This window comes from Heptranchias perlo, chromosome 5 (genome assembly GCF_035084215.1).
Source record: "Heptranchias perlo isolate sHepPer1 chromosome 5, sHepPer1.hap1, whole genome shotgun sequence".
NCBI classification, from domain to species: Eukaryota; Metazoa; Chordata; class Chondrichthyes; order Hexanchiformes; family Hexanchidae; genus Heptranchias; species Heptranchias perlo.
Window position 1 is genome coordinate 11,219,759 of NC_090329.1, and position 18,457 is coordinate 11,238,215.

At 40.2% G+C, this 18,457-nt stretch overlaps 2 protein-coding genes across 2 annotated transcripts in view; one reads left to right on the forward strand and one right to left on the reverse strand.

The window, feature by feature from the left end:
* mcph1 (microcephalin 1) overlaps positions 1–18,457 on the forward strand; it is a 306,044-nt gene that overhangs the window by 132,405 nt on the left and 155,182 nt on the right. The gene's annotated exons all lie outside the window — the stretch shown is intronic.
* Positions 4,980–18,457, reverse strand: part of angpt2a (angiopoietin 2a) — a 95,418-nt gene continuing 81,940 nt past the window's right edge. Inside the window, exons 8-9 of the mRNA XM_067984008.1 lie at positions 12,813–12,943; positions 4,980–6,174 (exon numbers count right to left, since the gene is read on the reverse strand). Of these exons, the coding sequence (XP_067840109.1) occupies positions 6,014–6,174; positions 12,813–12,943 (292 nt within the window). The 3' untranslated portion in view covers positions 4,980–6,013. The remainder of the gene's footprint in view (positions 6,175–12,812; positions 12,944–18,457) is intronic.

The window sequence follows — 18,457 nt, forward strand, 5'->3', positions numbered from 1 at the left end:
TAATATCTTCTTATGTGGCTCGGTGTCAAATTTTGTTTGATAATGCTCCTGTGAAGCGCTTTGGGACGTTCTACTACATTAAAGGCGCTATGTAAATGCAAGTTTTTATGGTTGCTTTATTTAAAAAAATTTCATCCTTTACTAGTTTATTGCTGTAAGCACTTTAGTATACTATAGTTGTTCTCTGAACATGTACCATGAAGGTTTGAGTGATTCAACTTTCATTTTGTATGTTTGATATGCAAAGTCCTTGTGCTGTTTTCAACAGATGCCATTCTAAGATTGTCTATTGAAGCCAACCTCATTCATCTCACTAGAGCTACCAGTTACTGCCAGCTCTGGACTTCAAAATTTGTGTTGAATGACAGATTTCAATGATTAACTCCTATGGCAGAAGTCGTTGTCTTCCATCGTTGCACACTTTCCCCCCCACCCCCCCACCCCCCCAAGTGCAAAGCCTGTTCCTAACTCAGTAATAGGGCATGACGGACCCGATTCATACTTTGGAAGGAGATCCTGACCACCAGAATGTCAAAACTTTAATCATATTTTCACAGAGATCTTAGGCCTCCAACTCAATGCAAACAAGTGTCTTTGCACTAAGAGCAAATAACGAGTCAATCATGAGAAGGCAGATAAATAATTAAAAATAAATATCTATTTGGCTTACGTACTAAATGTATCTGGTACTAAATGTTCTACGCTATAGTAGTCAGCTGGGTTGCAGGAATGGAAGCCCAATTTGCCCACTGCCACTACTACTTCAGTTTGAGCAATTGCATCCTCATCTGCAAAAGAGGATCCCAGTTGGGGGCGGAGGGGTGGTAGCGAGAGTAGGCATTTTATAAGGAATGGCTCTGGAAGTGACATGTTTTCTCAGGATTGTTAGAGGCAGCACAGGCCAAGGACCTTTTGATTAAAAGATAAAGAAGCTACTGCTTGCTGGAGCTATCGAATGAATCCTGCCCAGCCTGTAAAGCTCAGCAGTTTAGTCCCATTGTGAAGCACTTTGGAATGCCCTGAGGTCATGAAAGGCACTTTCTTATTCCAAGTTCTTGCATTATGGGAGGCATCTAACCGATATTCAAACTCAAGATTCTTGAATGCCTTCATTCTAACGGAAAGGATCAAAATGGTGACCCTATCAAAATTATAGAGGCATATTGCCAGGACCTGAAACGAACATAATCCCATACTGGGATTTGGGAAGCCAACAGGAAATGTCATAAAATACAGGGTACTATTGTTTGTCTTAATGTCAGCACCAGATTTTAGTGTCTGAGAGTAGTGCAATCTCCTGGAGGTAATGAGGTTTTATGTCCACTCCTACGTGAACAACTGGTTAATCAGGGCATCTTGACAGGGCAGAAGATATCCTGGTGCTGTTGTGGCACCTGGGACTTGTGATTAGTTAGGGAGAAATCTTCAGATCTATCAGTCCAGCACCTGAGGGGCTTAGAGACCAAAACACAGGCACACTCTGCAAGGATGGTGTCTAACTGTACAAATAGAAAATAGGCCCTTTATGTAATGATGATTCATTCAGTCTTTGACAAGTGAGGCTACCCAGAGAGCACTCGTGTTGTGTGCCAGAATGGGAGGCTACCAGGATTCTGTTGCATATCTCCATACCACAGAATAATGACCCTGGTCAGCCTGTGGATTCCTTGTAGGTTTCCATTCTCCTTGTGGTGAAGGCCAACTATAAGATTTGGGTGGAGGAAATAGCTATTCTTTGAGCTAACCCCCGCTCAGCTGTTTGTCCAAGAAACTTTTCTTAAGCAAGGTAATATGTGTGCCCTTTGAACTTATCTACTGTGTCTGCCTTTTTCAGCAGTTACTTTACTTACCTTCATCTTAATGCAGAGGGTTAATAAAATGGACACAGGCAATGGGTCCCAAACTTCCTTGCCTGGCATGTGGATGGAGTAGTTCTTGAGATTAGCAAGTCGAGTGGATTGAGGGTTCCTCTTGCTGGTATCTGCAAGATTGCTCTGCACCTTCTGCTGACCCATATTTTTACTTCGCAACACTCTTGTCTTGACTGAACATTTCAGGATGACCAATTGTTTAGGTGCTCCAATGCTCCAACTGGCCTGAAGATATGTTCCCCATTTCCAACTTTTGCATTGATTGGGTATACGATTGCTTGTGTATACAAAATTTAAAAATAAAATATGTGTATTGTGGTTTCAGCCATGGCTCAGTGGTCGCACGCTCGCCTCTGAGTCAGAAGGTTGTGGGTTCAAGTCCCATTCCAGAGACTTGAGCACAAAATCTAGGCTGATAGTCCTGTGCAATACTGAAGATGTATTGATATTTTATACAGGGGAATCAGTGTATAATTTGCATACAACAAGATCCCTCAAACAGAGATGAATGATGAGTTATTTAATTCAACCTCCACATGCAAAGCTCCATCGCAACTTACTCTTCATTTCCTCCTTACCTAATGTGATTTTACGCTATTTTCTGTTATGTTTGCTTTAAGATTTTGACCTTCCCAAGTTCTGAATGGTGTCTCTTTCAGGCAAAGAACTGAGGGCAGAGCAAAGTGTGGCCTCTTTCATACTGTGGAATAAGGAAAATATCAAGTGGTTGTTCAGGCACAGTTTTCTTAAAGATTGTTCAGTGAGAATGCAGAAGTGTTGCTTTATGTGGGTAATGTATTTTAAAAATAAGGAGGACTGTACCAGTGGTGGGTGACCAGCTTTAATGAAAATACACAAAAATGAAATGCCACCTTATTATCCCATTACCAGGAACTTTGAAGGCCACGAATGAAGATTTGTATCTCTTTCTAAATGATGTAAATATCAACAGTGCATCATGCCACTTGCCATACTGTTGTACTCACACTAGTTGAAATAGGTGCTTTACAACTGCAGTTTTTGTCCTTGAAAAAGTGATGCTGCTGTGCCATACTTAAGGTTTAGTGACTTATTTTAGTACTTGGGACTCAACTTATGAAGCCATGCTACTTTGCTTTTATTGCTGTTAAACAATTAATCTTGTCCAATGCTGCTCTTCTTAATTGCAATATTTCCAGGTCATAATCAATTATTTGTTTAAAAGTGTGAACGTGGTCATGTGGTTTAAAAATTTTTTTAACTAACTTCAAGCAATCAGAAGTCTAAGCATGCTTGCAGCCAGTGTGCTGCACCATTTCAGGAAACCGGTTGTTACTACTTTCTATCAGCAGTAAAATGTTTTCAAGTGCATGAACAAGAAGATGACAAAATTTTATCTTAAAGATTTTAGTTAAGTGTAGTTTTGAAAGTGAGGACTGCACTGTAGGTGATGGATAACATTTTATGTTAGTGCTGATGTTAATAGTTTTGAAATGCACATAATCACTAAAATGGAATCTGCATCAGTGTTGTGACCTAGATCTATACTGTGCCATTCAAATCTTAACGACAATACAATTGTAGTATATTTTTGTGCTTCTTCATAGTCTGTTCTTGTATACTGTTTTTTTGGAGGAATACCGATCTACGGTGGAGTCGTTCCATCTGGCAATATATAGATGTTCCTTTGTGCAAAAAAGATAAACCCCTTTAAGGACCCCAGTCCTATCAGGTCTCTTCATGCTTCTCTGATGTAACTTCCGAAAGTTCTGTTTGGTGACATTGTAGTGCAAGATCAGGGAATTTTAGATTCCATGCGGCTGCTGTAATAGCTTATCATCTGCTCTTACCCAGTTGAAGAATATCCCATTGTTCTGTGTTGTCACTAGAATTTTAGTAAATCTTAATGTTCTGTATGTAAAATATCATACTATGTTCCTTTTGAGTTGTGAAAAATGTCCAGCAGTCGAGTTACATTACAAATTCTAACCTTGCTAACTTGGGTTGTATCTGGAGAGAGTATTTTAAACTATACAGTCTACTCCTGATCTATTAATTTCTTGCACTAAAAATGTTTTAATAAAATAATTTGAATTAAGCAGCATAAATGACACAGCAATGTAAAAATTTAATGTTAATAAAAATTAGAATTATGGATAATTTGAATTTAAAGGAGCAAACTGTATATTACCAGGCTGAAGTAATGGTGAGAGCAATTTGAGGCTAGAAATAAAGAACATAATACAAGTGTAATGGCACACCTTTAAAACATGTTGCCTCACGTATGTGTTTTTCCCAAGCAAATCCATGTAACAATATTGCATGTGCTAATCTCTAAAAGGCACATGAAAAGTCATATATTTCATTCACTTGAGGTTTTAACTGACTGTTGAGAGAACCCATGGGTTTTGTGATTTTAAGCTTCTTGCATTGAAAGAGTTACTTTGTTGGCCCCTGCTTGAGCACAGAGGATCAGTGAACTGCATGCATTGGTGGTGGTTCAACTGTATCACGTTCAGTACAGTAGAACACATCAATCATTTTTCCTGAAAGTTGCCTTTGAGTGTCTTGTCTTAAGAAATCATGTTTCTCTTATAGAAAGCAAATATCACACAGTTTAGGTTTGTATTTAAATAGAACCAAGAGCATTTGCCAAACAAGACAAGAATTTGTTGCCTCTGGGACCAAAACTCAAGTAAGTGTATCACTTACCAATAGTAGCAAATCAAGGGGACGAATGTATTTCTTGTGTGCTGTTATTTTCTCTGAGCAAGAATTACAAGGCAAAGTTCAAACTCATTCTGTAAATAGTCACTTCAAAGACCAACATTGGAAAATTGCTTCAATGCCATTTGAAGACTAGATATCTAGTATAACTTAGCTTTTGCCAAAGATCATTGTTCAGATCTGGCAATTCAAATTGATAAGCTCACACTGCCCCAAACTGATCTGAACATTTATAATTTTGGAGTCCAATCACTCCAGTCTTTTTTACTACTTTGGGAGAATCTTAATTGTTTATGGAAGTTGAATGAATAAGGAATAATATTATTCTTCGATGAAGTTCAATTTCCATCTACAAACCTTCTGCTCATCCTGACCACCAATTCTGTCTCTAACGTGGTGGTGCTTAGGCATCTGGCTATTTCTTGAGTTGCATTGATCTGTTAGCTCCTCCAATCACTCAGACTGATGTGCATAACAAGTTATTAGAGACATTTGATCAGCCGATTGAAATGGCAGTGCAAAGGGACAGTGTTCTTATCTGTATTTTTTTCTCCATATGGATGACAGTAAATTGTAATTGTATGTTGAGTTTGAATTTCTAAAAAAATATATAGTATGTACCTATGTCAGCTAGTCTAACGTTCAACCCAATGCTGATAGTGTCAGAAATTGTGTGGAACATAAGAGTAATTTTACAGTGGCTTTTTCAATGAGGTTTTAGTTTCTTTCCAAAAAAAAAGAAATAATTAAATTAACAAACTCAATTCAGTGCAGTATACTTTGTGATGTCATGTGGTCTGTAAGAAGAAAAAATTAGGTTGCAAGATTTTAAAAAAAAGCTTATTGATGGGCAAGATTATTATTTTGAAATAACTTAAATTTTGAATCTTAAAAATGTGGTTCTTTTTAATAATGTCAATGATCTTTCACAGTTCCAGTTTTTTTTTCTTTGGAGATCAATATAAATTCTCTGAAGAACAAACTCTATTGAAATCAGTGTCATGGGAAGCTGCTCAAGTACTTATTGCTCAGGATCATACCATTTGAAATGTAAAAATACTTAGTTTCCCATATGACTATCTTTAGTAGTGTCTCTAAAATAAAAAGAACCTTCTCTTCCAGGGATTCAACTTCAGTTGATATTTTAGTATTCCCATTGTTCATCTCTATTAATTAAAGAAGCTTCCCCAATAAGTGGAATTGACTACAATAAAAATAAATGCAAAGCAATTTACAAGCCATTTTGTCCTCATTTGTTCATTGGTTCCTGGCTTCTTTTCTTCCAAACAGACAACTTAAAATATTAATGCGTGGTATACATATTAGTCAACATTTTAAATATAGTAGTAATAGTAGTAATTTACAGATTTGCTGAAAAAAATGTCTTTATACATCATGTGGACTAACAAAAACAATCTATGTACAAGAATTCACAATCAGAAGTCTGCAGGTCTGATCATCATGGTAGTAGCTTTCAGAGAGTATCCTGACCCTTTCCAGTAATACCATTTGATTCCATTGAATCTATTTGTATTCTGCCCCGCTGAGTAGTATAATCCATTCAAGTTGGATGGACCACAAGCGTCAAACCACCATCCTGTGAAGGGGAAAAAATACAACACAAAATATCAAATGGGGTAAATGGCAGAAGCTGCAATAAATATACTTTTCTCCTGTGGAACTCAGTTTAAATCCACCTTGGGGATTACTAATGACAGTTAGATTTTACAAATGATTATTGAGGATCACAGCTCAGCTGGGTAAGTCTCTTTTTGGTCCATTCTTACTGAAGATCTAAATATCTGTTGAAGCAAGTGAGTTGCATTAAAAATAGGTAACTGCAATCGCAAAATCTGTTGAGAGCTTGCAGTAGGGTGAACAGGAGATCACCCACCCAAGGGGTGGTGTAGATGCTGTACCTTCTTCCCCCATCTGAAACTGCCTCCTGCTACCATAAGTAACTCATCAAAGTGCCTCATTACAGCTATCATAAGTAAGTTATTAAATTAATCCTGTGGTCCAGACTCTCAGTATTGTTTGAATTCTATTGTTGTCTCAGTTAAATCTGCATTGCTTTCAAATGTTCTGAACCAGTTTTTTAAGGTGGGCTGCTCAAGATCCTGTAATCCTAAAGCTTTCAAGAGTCCTGATTATGAAACATTTTATTTGGTCCCCTATTCACCATTATATGATTTTTTTTAAAATATGTTTTTTAGCTGGAGTGTGTCAGGAATAGGAAGACACCCAAGTCTTTGAAGACTCTTGTAATATGGAGTAGAGAAGGAGCAAAAGAGATCCATGTCACACAGGAGACTCAGGATCCTCAAGAATAAGCAGCGAGGCAGTGAGAGAGACTTGGGTGAAAAGGTTACAAAAGCAAAAATAATTGGTTGAGTACCTACAGTTGCAGTAACAACTTAGGTGACTGACAACTTCATGGACGTAATGTTTGGAGATTAACTGAATCTTAAATACAGAAATTGAACTTGTTTCTTGTTCAATGCAATATAATACAATATAATTTTAACAGAACATGTTTGAGGCTTACAAGACGTACAAAGTAGATGATTGAATCCCATTGACCTGTCCTAATATCTCCTTGTGTGATTAGTGTTGAATTTTGTTTGATTATGCTGCTGTGAAGTGCCTTGGGACGTTTTACTATGTTAAAGGTGCTATATGAATGCACGTTGTTGCTTTGTTGTTTATATGCTAGAATGACACCAGGAATAATTAGAATGGTACCAGGGATGAGTAACTTCAGTTAGGTGAAGGGACTAAAGAAGCTGGGGTGGTTCTCCTCAGAGCAAAGATGGTTAAGGGGAGATTTAATAGAGGAGTTCTAAATAGTGAATAAAGAGAATCTGTTTCCAATGGCAGGAGGGTTGGTAACCAGAGGACACAGATTTAAGATAATCAGCACAAGAACCAGGGGGAAGATGAGAATTTTTTTTTATGCAGTGAGTTGTTATGATCTGGAATGCACTGCCTGAAAGGGTGGTGGAAGCAGATTCAATAGTAACTTTCAAAAGGGATATATACTTGAAAAGGAAACATTTGCAGGTTTATGGGAAAATAGAGGGTCTAATTGGATAGCTCTTTCAAAAAGCCGGTACAGGCACAATGGGCCAAATGACCTCTTTCTGTGCTGTAAGATTCTATGATGGTTCCAGAGCTCTCAGGGACATGGATGAAACTGTGAAGCCAATGGAGGCAACTAGTCAAAAATGGATTTTGTAGGGTGTAAAGTTCGATATTCTGGAATCTCATTCAGTTCACCTCTGCCGAATCTTTCCTTAGGAAAGGAAATAGGCTCCATCATAGATTCTACTAAACCTATTATTGATGGTCTGTAGAAGGAAATGGGCTTGATGAATTAATGGGCTTTTTTTTGTTCTATATTTTCTTACTTTCAAATGGGCAGTATTGAAAACTGTCCTGTGGCAATCAAACATTACCCCAGTTGTGATACGTAAAGGCCTAGCCAACCTTTCCAGGGGTTAAGCACAGCAACTAATATATCATAGTGTATGTTGAGGGAATCAACTTGGCAGGGATTGTAGACATGCTACTAAATGCACCTAAATCCAGTAAAGATGGCTCATCAGGGATTTCTGAGAAGGGGATTCCATATTGATGTGTTCCATTGAGGACTGCATTTAATTGTTCAAGTTTGACATTGATGATGAACAGTTGCTTGGCTTTGGGCATGCTGAATGCCTGTGCCATAACAATACCCTGGACCTGTTGCTGTACTGCAGATTTTGTTTGCAGACCATGTCATAAGGCATGGGGAGCACACAGAAAAGTGGGATTGCAGGTTCTGGAAGAGGCCCACGTCCCTGCACCTTACAGAAGGAAGATGGGAAAGAAGAGGACAGTACGTGGAGGGAGATTATGTGCAGGTTGAGAGTTTGGAGTGGAACTCTGTTGCAGACAATTACTTCCACCAATAAACACCACCTGCCACTAACCAACTTTGACTTTGCACATGTTGCAGCCCTAAGAACACGATGCTCACTTGCTGCACTTAAGTTGCCCTCTCAGCACTGATTCTCTTTCCATGGCCCCATCCAAAAAAGCACCATGCACTCAAAGAAAAAATAAGATGATTATTAAGCAAAATGCTGTGGACAGAGCGAACCGATTCCACAACCAACGGATCAGATCAAAGTTCTGCAGTCCTGCCACATCCAATCATGAATGGTGGTGGTCGATTAAACAACTAACGGGACGAGGCGGCTCTGTGAATATCCACATCCTCAATGGTGGCAGAGTCCAGCATGTGAGTGCAAAAGACCAGGCTGAAGTGTTTGCAACCATCTTCAGCCAGAAGTGCCGAGTGGATGATCCATCTCTGCCTCCTCCCGACAGCCCCACCATCACAGAAGCCAGTCTTCAACCAATTTGATTCACTCCACGTGATATCAAGAAACGGCTGAGTGCACTGGATACAACAAAGGCTATGGGCCCCAACAACAAACCGGCTGTATTGCTGAAGACTAGTGCTCCAGAACGAGCCACATGTCTAGCCAAACTGTTGCAGTACAGCTACAACACTGGCATCTACCCAACAATGTGGAAAATTTCCCAAGTATGTCTGGTCCACAAAAAGCAGGACAAATCCAATCAGGCCAATTACCGCCCCATCAGCAAAGTGATGGAAGGTGTCGTCGACAGTGGTATCAAGCGGCACTTATTCACCAATAACCTGCTTACCGATGCTCAGTTTGGGTTCCGCCAGGACTACTCAGCTCCAGACCCCGTTACAGCCTTGGACCAAACATGGACAAAAGAGCTGAATTCCAGAGGTGAGGTGAGAGTGACTGCCCTTGACATCAAAGCAGCATTTGACCGAGTGTGGCACCAAGGAGCCTGAGTAAAATTGAAGTCAATGGGAATCGGGGAAAACTCTCCAGTGGCTGGAGTCACACCTAGCACAAAGATGGTAGTGGTTGTTGGAGGCCAATCATCTCAGCCCCAGGACATTGCTGCAGGAATTCCTCAGGGCAGTGTCCTTGGCCCAACCATCTTCAGCTGCTTCATCAATGACCTTCCCTCCATCAGGTCAGAAATGGGTATGTTAGCTGATCACTGGAACAGTGTTCAGTTCCATTCGCAACCCCTCAGATAATGAAGCAGTCTGTACCCGCATGCAGCAAGACCTGGACAACATCCAGGCTTGGGCTGATAAGTGGCTAGTCATTCATGCCAGACAAGTGCCAGGCAATGACCATCTCCAATAAGAGAGAGTCTAACCACCTCCCCTTGACATTCAACGGCATTACTATCGCCGAATCCCCCATCAACATCTTGGGGTCATCATTGATCAGAAACATAACTAGACCAGCCACATAAATACTGTGGCTACAAGAGCAGGTCAGAGGCTGAGTATTCTGCGGCAAGTGACTCACCACCTGACTTCCCAAAGCCTTTCCACCATCTACAAGGCACAAGTCAGGAGTGTGATGGAATAGTAGATACAGATGCGTGCAGCTCCAACAAGACACAAGAAGCTCAACATCATCCAGGACAAAGCAGCCCGCTTGATTGGTACCCCATCCATTGCCCTAAACATTCACTCCCTTCACCATCGACGGACCATGGCTGCAGTGTGTACCATCTACAGGACGCACTGCAGCAACTGGCCAAGGCTTCTTCGACAGCACCTCCGAACCTGGGACCTCTACCATCTGGAAGGACAAGGACAGCAGGTACGTGGGAACAACACCACCTGCACATTCCCCTCCAAGTCTCACACCACCTCGACTTGGAAATATATCGCCGTTCCTTCATCGTCACAGGGTTAAAATCCTGGAACTCCCTACCAAACAGCACTGTGGGAGAACCTTTACACAGACTGCAGCGGTTCAAGAAGGCAGCTCACCGCCACCTTCTCAAGGGCAATTAGGGATGGGCAATAAATGCTGACCTTGCCCGTGACGCCCACATCCCATGATCGAATAATTTTTTAAAAATTCTATTGATTGCTCTTTACAGTCACACTTGCTTCAAGTCCTACACCAATGCTTCCTTTCATGCCTTTGAGGTGTGCTTATCCTACTCCTCAACCTAAGACTGCAGAAGTGTTCAAGTGGGAGGAGCAACCTTGGTAACAGGATGCTATTGGATGCTGCGGCACTACGGTGGTGACTTTGAACCTCCGGTCATAGGTTGTCCCTGTAACAGCTGGAGCCACGTCCTACGACACAATGAAGGGAAGGAGCTGGCCATGGAAAATTTGGTCAGACCAATCTTCTCCGCTACAATATGATCATCAACAACAACTTGTATTTATATAGCGCCTTTAACTTAATAAAACGTCCCAAAGCACTTCACATGAGCTTCATCAAACAAAATTTGATACCGAGCCACATGAGATATTAGGATGTGTGATTAAAAGCTTGGCCAAAGAGGTAGGCTTTAAAGAACATCATAAAGGGGGAGAGAGAGGTAGAGAGGCGGAGAGGTTTAGGGAGGGAATTCCAGAGCTTAGAGCCTACGCAGCTGAAGGCACGGTTGCCAATGGTGGAGTGATTAAAACCTGGGATGTGCAAGAGGCCAGAATTGGAGGAGGGCAGAGATCTCGGAGGATTGTAGGGCTGGAGGAGGTTACAGTGATGGGGAGGGGCGAGGCGACGGAGGGATTTGAAAACAGGGATGAGAATTTTAAAATCGAGGTGTTGCCAGACCGGGTGCCATTGTGGGTTCACGGGTAATGGGTGAATGGGACATGGTGCGAGTTAGGATACAGGCAGCGGAGTTTTGGATAAGCTCAAGTTTATGGAGGGTAGAAGATAGCAGGTCAGCCAGGAGAGGGTTGGAATAGTGAAGTATAGAAGCAACAAAGGCATGGATGAAGGTTTCAGCAGCAGAAGAGCTGAGGCAGGGGCACAGATGGGTGATGTTATGGAGGTGGAAGTAGGCAATCTTAGCGGTATTGGTTCGGAAGCTCATCTAAGGGTCAAATAGGACGCCAAGGTTGCAAATAGTCTGGATCAACCTCAGACAGTGGCCAGGGAGAGGGATGGAGTCGGTGGCTAGGGAACGGAGTTTGTGGCGGGGACTGAAGACATTGGCTTCGGTCTTCCCACTATTTAGTTGGAGGAAATTTCTGCTCATCCAGAACTGTATGTCAGACAAGCAGTGTGACAAATCAGAGGCAGTGGAACGGTCGCAAGGTGTGGTGGTGAGGTAGCTCATGGTAACATTGTTCTTGCATTTTATTTTCCATATTTAAAAAATCTGACCCAGCATTTTTTTTCATTAAAAATATATTCCTGAGTAGTAATGCACAGAAAATTTTGATGACCATATGATAGCAGTCATGGCTGATCCAGTTCCTTGGAAAGAGGCTTGAAAGTTGGGGAATTGTACATGTTGCCTGTGTTTTCAAGGCTGCAACAAACATTTGGAGTTTAGATGACTGTGAACCACTTTCATTTTGCTCCTGTGGCTTATGACTTGAATTGAGTCTGGCATTCCCAGCTTTATATTCTGCAGATAATGTAGCAGGATAGGCATGTTATGATTAAGGCAAATTTAATCTGTCATATATGAAAGATGTCCCCTTTCATCCAATGAATGGAGCCTTAAATTCGGTTTGTTTAATCAAATATATAATTTCCTGTGTGTGCTTGTGTGACAATGTGCAGTGCTTGGAGTATATTAAACTGATCTCCAATTGCAATGCCTAAGCAAGGTTTGGAGTCCAGAATAAGGTTGTAGAGTTTAGTGATGGTTTATTTTGAGTAGAGTTAGTTTGGGGGAGAAAAATAGAATTTTAAAATTAAACTGAACCTCAAAGTGGAGATTAGTCAGTTAATTGCACTGGGGAGATGGCAAATTGTGACAGGAGATAATCTGAAAGAATTTTTTTTTTGCCCTGGTTCTAACCAGAACCCCACAGGTGGGAGAATATATTTTTTAAAGCACCATACTGGAAAATCCCAGAATCCTATGTAATAAAAACATAATTTGACTTATTCATTGACCATAAATCAGTGACATTAATTATAAGCAGATGGAATTCTGGAATGTGATCTGAAAACACAGGTAAAATTCCCAGAATCCAATGAAATGAAAATGGAATTTAACTACTGTAAATCAGTGGTCCTGACCATTGCTTCTGGCCACTCATCTTGACACCTTTGCACATTGTCCAAGGGTCCAAAAACATGCAGCGCATGTCCTCTAGTAAACAAAAAGGTGAAAATCAACAATCTTCCCTCTTACCTCCTGATGCCATTTGTGAGCATTTGCAAATGCATTTGTCATTGTCTGAATCCTTAGTGCTAAAATCATTTCCCTGTTGGCTGAGACTGCTTATCTTGCCTGCTGTCCCGCTGTAGCCTCTAAGATGGATTCTGTAGGAGGAATGGATCAGGGCAAAATACATTATTTTTTATCTATTAACGAGTTAGATGAGAGAATGTCTCTTGATCAGTAGTGTAAATTAATTCTGTTCAACTCAGGACAGTTAATAAAGTTGTCAAATAGTATTCCCAAAAAGAGCACAGGCAGCTTCCAGGAGTCAATATCAATTTTATATTCCAATTTATAGGATCAATTTCGTAGCAACTTAAATTTTCCACCATGGTGAAGTAGAATTTCCCTTATTGCTAGTTATTAAAATTAGGTGTTTTGGACTTCTTATTGGCTTGATGTTAACAATTATGTGTAATTGGACTGAACCTGGGAAGCAGTAAAGCTCTTTTGAAGATAGTCAGATGGGAGAAGTATAAGAACTGCTCTTGTCGCCATCTTAAATTGTGAACCTGCTAGTCAAATGAAAGTCTACATTGTTGATGTGCCAGTGGATGGTTAGTATTGGCTGCCACAGAAAATAATTATATTCTCGTCGGCAAGCTCAGTAGTATAACCTTCCTTAATTTACTATGACCTCTAATACGACACATTGTTTATGGCTCCCTCCCTAATAGAGGAGCACTTTAACTTTAGCACACCCCTCCAGGGGTCATAAAATACCAGTTGTAAAATTTCAGTCCCCAGATATAGGTCAATAAAATGTTGACCTGTTTCAAGAGTTGTGATGATGCTTCTACGCTCATCCCTTTTCTCTCTCTTTCCGCTTCATAGAAAATAGCTTTCACCCATGCACTTTAATGTGTAGCAAACAAGTCTAAAGAAGCATTTCATCCATGTTGAAAATCAATAGGAACTATTGTTATTTTAACTTCTATCCATCAACCAGCATCGAGTAGATGAATTGACTTTAATAAAATAGTTTCACCTATATTAAGAATCAAAGGGTGAGAACTGCTGCTATTTGAACTTATGCAACCATTCTTTTCCCCCCAAGGATTTTTCTATCTGTCCAGGCAGATGGGTGGCAGATCAATCAAATAAGCTGGACTGAGATTTATCCCTTTGATTCTGAAAGGGGAGTGGGGAGGAAAGGAACATTATTTGTGCTTTTGTTTCTTTGATGGACTGCAAATAACTCAGCAGAGCTTATTTTATAAACTTAAATCTGACTTTTCTTAAATGTAGTAGATGCAACAGAAATGTTTGTAGAATCATAGAATTTTATAGCACAGAGAAAGCCATTCAGTTCTTTGTGTCTGCGGTGGCTATCCACATAGTCCACTTCCCAACCTTTTACCCATAACTTTTTTAACGTTTCATTAAGACACAATGAAAGCACACTCAGTCCAGTCGACCCTGCAAAGTCCTCCTCATTAACATCTGGGGACCGGTGCCAAAAAGTCGGTAGAGTTGTCACACAGACAAGTCAAGCAACAGCCTGACAGGTAAGATTCCGTGAGTATGACTATCGGCCAATGTCCAAGACTCTTCCATCACCAACCGTGGGTATGTCCTGTCCCACCGGCAGGACAGACGAAGGATACAGTGGTATACAGACGGGTGGGAGTAACCCAGGAAGCCCCCATCCTTGACTCTGGACCCCATGAGATCTCATGACTTCAGGTCAAACATGGATAAGGAAACCTCCTGCTGATTACCACCTACCGCCCTCCCTCAGCTGATGAATCAGTAATCCTCCACATTGAACACCACTTGGAGGAAGCACTGAGGGTAGCAAAGGCACAGAAAATATTCTGGGTGGGGGACTTCAATGTCCGTCACCAAGAGTGGCTACCACCACTTCCCTTTTAAATGCTATTCTGGATTCAGCTTTCACCACTATTTCTGGTAGGGCATTCTAAGTCCAAGTAATCCTCTGCGTAAACAGCCATTTAAATTGTTCTAATTCCCTTCAGGCAGCAGAGGGACTAAAGTAATTGAGGAAATTGATCACTGAGATCGAATAACTGTAGTGCTTTTTTCTTTGGTCCTTCAGGAGGCCCAAAACGAAACCCTACTGAGTCTATCAGGACATTCTGGGCAGAGTTCCCAGGATAGTTTGGAAACACCCCGAGGCAAGTCCTCAAGCTGCCTTTGCAATGTTATGGGCGTGGATCCGTTCCACTGAAACACAATTTCTCAATGGAGGTTTCATGGGTTGGAAAACGAGTGGACCTAGTTTCCACTGCAAATTGTAGCTCCCTTCTGGAATTGCGCTCCAATTCCACACTCCACCATAGATCGTGGATTTTGTAGCCTCAAGTCTTTTTATTTTTGGGGCTTAGGGGGGGAAATGCAGTATGAAGTTGGCCTTAATTCCAATTGCATTTATAAAAAATTGCAAGAACAGGAAACATCCAGGTTTGATCCTTGGTTTGTGCTGATTTAGTGACAGCATGGATGGTACAGATGGCCTCAGTGCTGTTGGGTTTGGGAAGGGAAAATCACCCAGGGTTTCCTGATTGATAGCCAGCAATCCTTGTTAAAAGTGCACAAGCATGGATGTTGGGTGAAGACAGCATCAGGCTTGGCTGCGATGTCATCAGCAGTTCTGCCACCCATTTTACCCTCTCAGTCACTGCCTACACCAGAATTGATGCCAGTGGATGAATCACTTGGTCTACCTTTAGCCATTAATGACAGGATTTTTTTTTTATCAACACTCCCAATGAAGTGGTAAGAAAAATTCTAGCATTTTGTGCACTTCAGCTAAAGTATAAAAATATATACTTTTGTGTCTGTTTTTAATTTGACTTGTTGCTGTTGGAACTGTTCATAAGACAGTCAATTGAACTGGATAAAATGTTGTGGGAAACTTTTTATTTAGTACAATTGACATTACCAAGACAAAAGCTGACGGTATATTTGTCCGCTGATTTCCGTGTGCCATTATAATATTTACACAGTGTATTTATAGGGAATAAAACTGATGTACTTGGCAGCATTTTATCACTAGTTTGTCCAAAGGTCACTTTTAATGTTCTTGCAATTAGTTCTTATATGAGAAAGAAATGACTGGACTTTTATTCAGTTGCTTTCCCAGTTTTTTCATGTAACTTTGTTCAGGGGCAGAAAGCAGAGGTCACAGTGTATTTTTTCCATCACTTACATTTTTGCAGGCCAATGGCACTTTAGTTTGATGAACAGATATCAAAATATTCTGTGTACAGTTCATAGATCTTAAAAAGGAACATTGATTGATAACTACAACATATGTCAATCTGCAGATTATTTTTCTGGCTATGCCACTACTGATAAAGTGGAGTCAAAATAATTGTTAGCTATTTTAAAATGCATTGACCGAATGATCAATATTCAAGTACCATGGATTTTTTTTGCGTGCTCATTTTTCTGCCAATTTTCTCCCTCCTCCTCCTCCCTAAAGTACTGTTTCACAGATGTTGGTCGTCCTCTGATACTTTGCCCAATCAGTCAATCGTCATATTTTGACAGTTGATGGTGAGTGTCAGCAGACTATTCAAATGTTGCAGACATCGCAGCCAAGCCTGATGCTGTCTTCACCCAACATCCATGCTTGTGCACTTCTAACAAGGATTGCTGGCTATCCATCAGGAAACCCTGGGTGATTTTCCCTTCCCAAACCCAAGAGTACTGAGGCCATCTGTAGCATCCATGCTGTCACTAAATCAGCACAAACCAAGGATCAAACCTGGATGTTTCCTGTTCTCTAGGTTCACGTACTCGCTACCTTAACCAGCTGAGCAATTGGAGGAGCCAAAGTTCTATGGATTTAACAATTTTTCAACATGTTAGGCATAGTGGGAGAGAAATTTCTTCAAACTCAGATGCTGCTCTCTGAACCTGGAACTTTTTTTGCTTAAACAGTGTACTGGGTTTTGCAGCAAAGTTTAAGGTCTTTGGTGTGATTATGTGGATGGACAGATGCAACATATAAAGTCTGAACTGACCTGTATTTTTTTTTTAAATACACATTGATCTGAATTGGCCCAATCTGAATCAGTTGTGAAGAATAACACACTAACAGTAGAGTTTTTGACTCTATAGTTAGCGTGTTATTCTTCACAACTGGCAGTCATTTGCAGAAAGCTTTTTGTATTGATTAACTCAATTAAGTGTGCTGTATGAAAAATCTTTTATTTTACTATGATTGCATTACACAGGCGCTGCATTTCAATATAAACAAAGTGCAGACATGGGTAAAGCAGAGTGAACAACTGTTAAGAGCTTTTCCACAATCCATTGTTTATGATTTTTCAGAAGTGCATTATATATTTATTCCAAATGCAGGGATACACTGTGTGCACGGTTAACAGTTTCTCCTGTGTGTATATTGCATTTTATTTTAAGATGGCAGCAATCCTGCTTTCAGTAAAACAATGGTCCAAGTTGAACATGCATTTTAAAAAAGTAAACATTTTAATTTGGCCTTATTATTTGCAAAATAAAATGTTTGTTGGTGATTGAAAAGATCAATGTTAAATGAAGTCCTTTAAAAGTAATTTGATTTCTGTTTGGTAAACTTACTTTAATTGTGTTCTCTAACACTGCTGTAATTGAAAACTTCCATTTCTGTATACCCGGTTTGCTAGAGTTACTACCTAAGCTACTGACCTAATGGTATGAAACCTTCATATATTATTAAACATTTTTTTAAAATGCTCGTTAACAAATGTGGCTAGCCAGTGGCTCCAATATGTAGCGATTTTCCATTGAAATTAATGAAATGCTTTGGCAAAAACTCTCCAACTGACCAAAGATGAATTCTTCATTTCAAACATTTTAAGGTTACTGTTTCTGCAGCAAGGTAAGGCTGGACTTTTGTTTAGTTGTTGCTTATCCATATGTTATCAGTGTTCGCTTTCTTGTAAACTTTTGTCCTCATGCTTAAATCCTTATGTTTCATTGAATAAAAAAAGGTTCAAGAGGAAGTATCATTTCACTTATGATTACTTGAGTTTACAGTAACATCTAACCATTGTGACCTACTTTTCAGAAGTTGTAGTTTAATATTACAGATATTGCGGTACATTATAGAATCCTTCCAAAGACTGTGGAGCTGAAGATATGTAATTGTTTCCAGATGGAAAAATATTTAGCTTGGATGTGAGACAACTTTGCACTACTTTCCAGTGGTGCTTCAACTTCCTTGGTTTAGAAATATAACTGTTATTGATGTATTAGAGAGTGTACCCTGAAGACTCTGTAGCAGGTTATAAGGTACATTTTCTGATGGGGAGGGACAAAGCAATTAAACTGTTAAGCTTAGGTTTGTATTGCATGCAGTGACACTTCCCCTGCTTACACGCAAAAGAAGGAAACGGCTCCTGTGATTTTGGAAAGCAATTTGAAATATCAGTGCTGAAATATATACTTACATTAAAAGTTTGTTTCAGCTTTTTAGTTCTTTGATGCAGTGTTTTCAGAAATAAGAGCCCTTTTATCCCCTGAATGTCATGCTTTTGTGTGATCCTGCCTTCAGCCGTCTAGGCCCTAAGCTCCAGAATTTCCTCCCTAAACTTTCTCGCTTCTCGCTTCTCCCTCCTTCTTTGAGACCCTCCTAACCAACCTAC